Below are 7,017 nucleotides of genomic sequence, written 5' to 3'. Positions count from 1 at the left end.
ATCTTCCAAACCGTTTTCCACCTGAACACGAAAAGCGTTGACTGTGTAAGAACTTTCGTTGATATATAGTATGGCCGTGTAGCTACAATAGACTGCTGGCAGTCTGTTTTTCTCTCGTAATTCAGTAGGGATTATGAGGCGAGACGTTCGGCCATACCACCCTTGTCTCGCCTTCTTCTCTACACGGCCAACGCCATACCGCCCTTTCGAGTTCGCGATGACTAAGCGCTCGTCCTAGTGACCCTTATAGAAAATACCGGCTGCCAGCAGACTACCGTGTAGCTGCGTCGAGCCACAGAAAGCGCGCGAAAAATGAAGCCTCGCTTATGTTCAGGTGAGTTAACCTGGGCTGAGCCTGCAATCCAATCGAAAACCAGTACCTGGCCAGCGGTCAACTTCAATAAAACAGCTGACCTCAGTGAGCTCTAAGCTTGAGCCCGCGATATGGTCACGTGATACTGGTCAGCGGATACATTGTTTCGACAGGTGTCAATTAATCAAAAGATGGATGCCTATTATCAAAGATGTATGCTGTAAACTAGCATGACACTGGTCACATTGGCATACATGGACGGGTTGGCGTACGGACGGACGTACGTACGGTTGATGACGTCATGGCTATAAAACCAAGATTTCTTGCATCGATGGGTTACCATATTTTCTTAACAATGGTGCTCCGCGCGCGCGGAGCTCCGCTATTATGGTATTTTTGATACTGGCTAATTGACACCATCACACGAAAGATAACATTGAGATTGGCCATCTGTCCAAGTTTGATGCTGTTAGGAATGAATAGTATCCCATAATGCATAGCGATTCCCTTTATTTTATCAACTGAAATCGTGGCGTAATCAGTACTACCTTTCAGCCACAACTCAGAGGTGAGCAGTCCTGGAGACTACCGTGTTGTGTTTACAAACAGACCTTGGTGTCAAAGCTTAGGCTCTTAAGCATATGTGTTATATCTTCATTGCGTGTCGGAAGAAAATTTTGCTTTCAAGTTGAATGATTTTCCGTGTGCTACATTGAAATCTAGGGAAGCTCATATGAGCTACGTCTCCCTAGCTAGTTCGAATTAATTATTCCTTCGTTCAACATAGGTAATGAAAGGGAAGTGAGTTAAATCTGGAATCCGCGTTTGTGCGATCTCTTTCAAATGCAATAATGATCAAATTACAAGTGCCACTTGCGGGTTCATTAATAAACTGGTGTATTTTGATAAAATCTTGGACTCCGAAAAAATGAAAAAAATGTGGGTACTTCTGGATACTTCTCCGCCAAAATATCGTTTCACCATCGATCTGCATAATTCTCGTATATCATCAAATTTTGTTTCAATTTTGGAAAAGAAAATGTCTCTTATCGAGGAATATCTCTTACAAATCTGACAATTTAGTCTACTGCGATACCAATACTATGGGACGTTAAAGAACCCACTCACCTTGTCTCCAGTGTTGTGGTATGACCTAATCTGGTCACCTCCTAAATAAAATTGTAAACTGCGTAACAAGCAGTCTGGCCAAAAAGTTCCCGAGAGGGCTTCACTTCACTTCACTTTAAACTGCGCGCCAGAAGCCCCAGGGAGCTGGAAGCCAATACTGAATCTATGTAGTACGATGTAGTACGTGTAGTATGTGTAATAGCTGTAGTACGTGTAGTAAGTACGCGCTTATCTCGTACCCAGATCTCTCTCTGTCACTGGAAATGTGAGATCTGACAAAGTTCGACAATACACCCTTTATCATTGGCTACTAAAAAAAAGGTTGTGGCAATGCAATCTACGCTCTGATTTACTTATTTCGTGGGGCACTTCAGTGAAGATAAAGTGAGGGTTTAGTTTTCGCAAGCGCATGTGCTGTTTTGAATAAATGCCAGTTGTGCGGAGGAAAGTTTTGTTTTTTCCGACGCTGGAAAAGCTTTACAGTTGAGGAAAATCATTTAAAAAATTTGCGACATTTGTGTAAATGGTACCGACGAAAGCCCCACGTAACCCTGCCACTCGAATAAAGTTCTGCGTAGCTGGCTACGAGGGACGCAGAAACTAATAAATTCAAGTTGAAGTATGAAATTTATTCAAAACAGTATTTCTCGTTCTTAAAGCGTGACTCGCGAATTAAGTAGTGATCAATTGTGAATTTTACGGTTAGATTAACTACATTTTTCACGAGATCATGTCAAGAAAATAGCGCTCGTTGCAGTGATTAGGTCTAAGCACTCTTTAACATTTACTCTTTCAATTAACGGTTTGGTTAACTACACTTTTCACGAGATTGTGTGAATCCTGAGCGTTCGTTTCAGTGATGAGGCCTAAACCGTCTTTAACATTTTGGCTTTCAATTTACGGTTTGGCCAGCTACACTTTGCACGAGGTCGTGTGAAGAAAATAGCACTCGTTTATTGATTACGGCTAAGCGCTCGTTTCATTGATTCTGCAGTTGCTCCGACAATTAAAAAATCTCGACCGTTCAAAACTATCGCCTGTAGCGCTCCTTTCTGTTTCGGCTTAAGTTTAATTTTTCCTTGTCCTCTACCCAAAAGAATCTCTTCATGAATACTCTCGAAATCCATGTTTATTCCGCAAAATCACTCAAAATCACAACAGAGAGCACGAACATGCGCAGTGATAGAAAAGTCCGTATTTCGGGCCTCGCTGGCACTGAGCATGCTCGAAATCGAACTTTACCAGATCTCCCTTCCGTATGACCGTGGGAGATCTGGGTACGAGATTAGTACGCTGCAGTATGTGTAGTATGTGTAATAGCTGCAGTACGTGTAGTACGCTATAGTACGTGTAGTAGGTGTAGTACGTGTTGTAGGCGTAGTAGCTGTAGTACATAACAATTTTTAAAACAATTTTCTTTTTTAAGATTTTTTAAACCATTTTTTTAAAAGTAAAAAAAAAAAAAAAAATTAAACATAATTTTAAATAAATACTAGTAAGCAGCATACAGCAACAGATCTTATCAAATTGCTTTTATTTCTCCGATCGGTTTCGTCTGATTACGCAGACTTCATCAGGGAGTTTGAAAAAGATCGTTAAAAGGAACTTATTTTATACCTTATTTACAAATTACAAATCACGTTCCAGCAAGGGTGTGAACAGCGAAAAACACCTGCACAACAGTACGTGCAGGATATGACTGAAATCCTGCATGACGCTGAGCTCTATTTGTGTCAAAGTGGCCTGGACCTAGACTCTTTTCTCTCCCCAGTACCTCGCACACTTTCATTTGCACCAGAAACCTGTTCTTCTGTTCCCTGAAGAAGTAAGGCCGAGCACGTGCCTAACAAAATATCCGAAACAGAGAAATGTATTTATGAAATACATATCCTCTCTACCGTACAACCAGCCTTTCGTCATCATTTTGTTTTTAGCCCATTTTTTTTTTATTAGATCTCCCATGATTCAGCACTTCCACTTTGTTCAGCTGGCCTTTAATCTTTGCATAAAAAATTGGCTACTCTTTTTTGTAACTGAGGAAGTTATGCTGATTTCCGACAGCGACGCAAGCAAAGGCACAAGCAAGTGAACATTAACTTGTTGAGGATGAATCATTGCCTTTTGTACTTTTTCTAGCAATTCTCACTACTCTGTAAAGAGAAAATCGCTCCCTAGTCCTATTGAAAACCAGCTCTTAATATAAGCACTTTTTTCTGTTCGTTTTGCAAAAACGTGTATCAACTGGTAGCATCATAAGAGAAAGGCATGATGGGGAGTGAAGCATTCCCAGCAGTACCCGCGCATAAAAAAAGGAATGAAAATGTAAATAAAATTTCTTGTTATAACCTCATAGCTCCTCAGCAGACACTACTATAGCTATAAGAGCGAAAGGTGGGAACAGGAAGTCACCTCCAGATAGCACCTCCCCCCAATCCGCGCTGAAAAATTGTTGCCTAAAATGTCATCCTATACGAGATAGTTTAGTGGCCGCCCTTCGCTACACACGATCTATTCTCTACTCCCAGTGTCTAAACCATTTTAATAACCCCAAGTGAAAAGTGAAAAATTCTGAATCAAGTAATTCGGAAAAACCAATTTATTAAAATAAACAAAGTTTCTGCGTTTTTGCAACCAAAACGGAATCTTAACACTTGACTGTTTGCTCACTGAAGAAAAGAAAACTTCATTTTATTCGTAGACTTCTTAAATAAATTCAATATTAGATGTAACTTTTTGCAATAGTACAGCCTAGTTTCGGCTACACCTAGGAAATGGAAAGCGAGTTTGGAAAAAAAGATCAGTGTCGTACCACGGAAAACTTTCAAACTAAAATCCTCACGTATTTGAAGCACAGCTTCAGAAAAAGACATTTCTCTCGCTAGTTTTTCAATGTATGTCGCAACAAACGTCCCTCCAATTTATAATGAATTCTAAAAAATACTGAAAATATGTCCCTGCTGGTTTATTACACACATGAAACCAAAACATATTTCCTATTTGAATGGATATTCTTTAATCTTATCATGACATACTAAAACTTCCCGCCACGCATGAACCTCCCAACAAAGATAAGTAAACATATAGCTGCACTGAGTTTAAGAGGACCAATTTAGGATTCTATTTCACTTTATAACTTTCGGACGCAATATTGACCCTAGTTCTAATTCTGAATTTTTGAGCCAGGCAGGTCACCTTCCTTCGTTAGCAATAACAACCAAGATTTCCAAACGACTTTTTAATTTAAGCCAGAGATTAAAAAAAAAAAAAAAAAAACTACGAAGGAAACGGTGATCTAATGCATGACTACGTTTTGCAGGTTTATCAACATCCATTAGTAAACTGGTAAATAATGATCATTTCCAATCACTTTTGTGATGCAAATTAGTTTGACTTTGCATATGAATTGGAACACGTGAGCGATTCTGCCCTATGATTCGATCTGATAACAGGCCGAGATGAAAGAAGGCCGGATTCTCAGATCCGGATGGCGTACACTATAAGATATTGTTAATGCTTTGTGGGTATAAAATGTACTAACAGGATGGATATTTTTATTGAAAAGGAAGTCGTTTCCTCGGTTTAGGGCCAACACTAGATTTGGAAAGGTGGGAAAGGAATATATTACCCTCTGAAGATTTTAAAGGACAAGTACTCGAGGCAACCGGCAATATTGTGGCATTTGTCTCGTGCTCCAAGTCGTAAGATGTACCATTAAATTTGTTTGTTTTTATTTTCTTTTACATCCAATTCAATGTTCAAAAACTACTCAAGTTATCATCTTGTGTGTCTTTATTCTCTTTTTATTACCCATTTTCGGCATTTTACTCATAACCGAGTTTTACTGGGGAAGCTCTCGTTTTTTTTTTCCCATAGGAAACACATAATTGTTGCAAGAATTCTCGATTTCACATCATGAACAGCTCATCTAACATCAGTGATCCCAAGCACGTGGCCTGCATCTATTTTTCAGCATTTGTCACCACAACTATGGGCATCATAAGCATTGCTGCGTTTATCGGCAATACTCTGGTGATAACAGCAGTGTGCAAGACTCCGAGACTCAGAACAAGCACTAACTATTATTACGTCAATATGGCGGTCTCCGATTTGATATGCAGTATAACCACCTGGCCCTTGTACCTCACAGATGAGATAATAACAAGTACAGGAGGTGTCATACAAGGTCCTCTGGCAACCATCGGGTGTCAAATTGGAGTTTATAGCCGAATGGTCTCACACTCGGTTTCCATTCTAAGCTTAGTGGCAATTTCTATCAGTAGATTCATAGCTATTGTATTACCTTTAAAAGCAAATCTGCTGACTTCAAAATTAAGGGTTGCTTTGGTGGCTGCCATATGGGTGTTGTCATTAGCATATTATGTTCCTGATATTCTCTTTTCAAGAGTTGAAAAAGTAGGTCAGGTAACCTCTTGCATATTCACCTGGGTAGGATTGGGTGTGTTAATCTACGACTTGATAAGTATCGTCATTTTTCATGTTGCACCAGTTGTAACGATAATCGCGATTTATTTTGCGTGTTTTACACAGCAGAATGAAACCGCAATACGTGAGAAAAGCTAGCGATCTCGAAAACAAGAGAAACAAACAAAACAAAAACATTATGAAAACTTTTATTTCGATTGTTCTTGTTCTTGTTCTTGTAATTTGCTTTTTATTTTTTAGCTTGTATTTTGTTTTACAGGTACCGCTCCAGAATTTTCTTCTTAAAGATAAATGTAAAGTAACGTTAGCTTTTTGCTACTTCGTGTTTCCCTTTTTAAGCACAATGACAAATCCTTTAATTCTGTTTGCATTCAGCTCTAACTTCCGCCATGCCATGTTGAGGGTGTGGCCCTTCTCTGTTGCTTTCAGAATCAAAAGGTTTTCTGTAAGAGTTCGCTCTTATGAATTATCACAACAAGCAAAAACATGTTCTAACTATTTGTAAAAATAATTCTTAATTTGCAAATAGCAGATCTATCTCGTTGGTTGATTTTGATTGACTAGCCGATTCTTAGTCTTATAGGAGTACTGTTTTGTAGCATTAATGAATTCTTCGGGATTTGGGAAAGGCATCAAACAAAAGTAATGATTTGGAAACACAATCGAACTACTGACATCTGCGGTGTGCAATTTTTAATCATTTCTTTGACATACTTTTTTAAACCAATTGACGTAAAATTACAAAATTTTCAGCGGGATATGGCGTCCAATTGTATACCAATTGTAAGACGAGAACCACATGGAATGATCGGAAAGATGGATTGAGGTTTTTTTTAGTGAGCTGTAGCAGTCGATGCCTCAGCTAGTACTGTTACATTCCGTAACAAATAATAATTATCGAGGCACTGCATGATTACAAAGGTTGTATAACAATAGTAAAAGCGATGAAGTTATGAAGTAAGATGTAGAAACAGGAGAAACTGATGATATTAAATTCGTAAAGTTAAAGCTTGGTCCTTTAATTAAGTGATATATTTTTCTTACTTCTCCTTGTGGTATTGGCATGTAGAAAAATTTCTCGGTGGGATTAATGCTCTTTGTAAGTCGCTTCCTAAGTCGTTATTTACTCAGCT

General features: G+C 38.8%; 1 protein-coding gene across 1 annotated transcript; it reads left to right on the top strand.

The window, feature by feature from the left end:
* The first annotated feature begins 5,031 nt into the window (after positions 1 to 5,031).
* Positions 5,032 to 6,148, top strand: LOC138016973 (QRFP-like peptide receptor). The gene is made up of 2 exons (XM_068864163.1): positions 5,032 to 5,139; positions 5,315 to 6,148. Exon 2 carries the CDS (start codon positions 5,354 to 5,356, stop codon positions 6,020 to 6,022), a length of 669 nt encoding a protein of 222 aa, XP_068720264.1. The 5' UTR covers positions 5,032 to 5,139; positions 5,315 to 5,353; the 3' UTR covers positions 6,023 to 6,148.
* Positions 6,149 to 7,017: the final 869 nt, after the last annotated feature.

Source organism: Montipora capricornis, chromosome 9, assembly GCF_036669925.1.
Source record: "Montipora capricornis isolate CH-2021 chromosome 9, ASM3666992v2, whole genome shotgun sequence".
Taxonomy (NCBI): Eukaryota; Metazoa; Cnidaria; class Anthozoa; order Scleractinia; family Acroporidae; genus Montipora; species Montipora capricornis.
The sequence above is the reverse complement of the archived record's forward strand: the minus strand, read 5'-3'. Positions and strand labels throughout refer to the sequence as shown.

Bases quoted from the DNA above. Each gene is read 5' to 3' on its own strand.
- LOC138016973 (XM_068864163.1), top strand. From the start codon at position 5,354: ATGAACAGCTCATCTAACATCAGTGATCCCAAGCACGTGGCCTGCATC.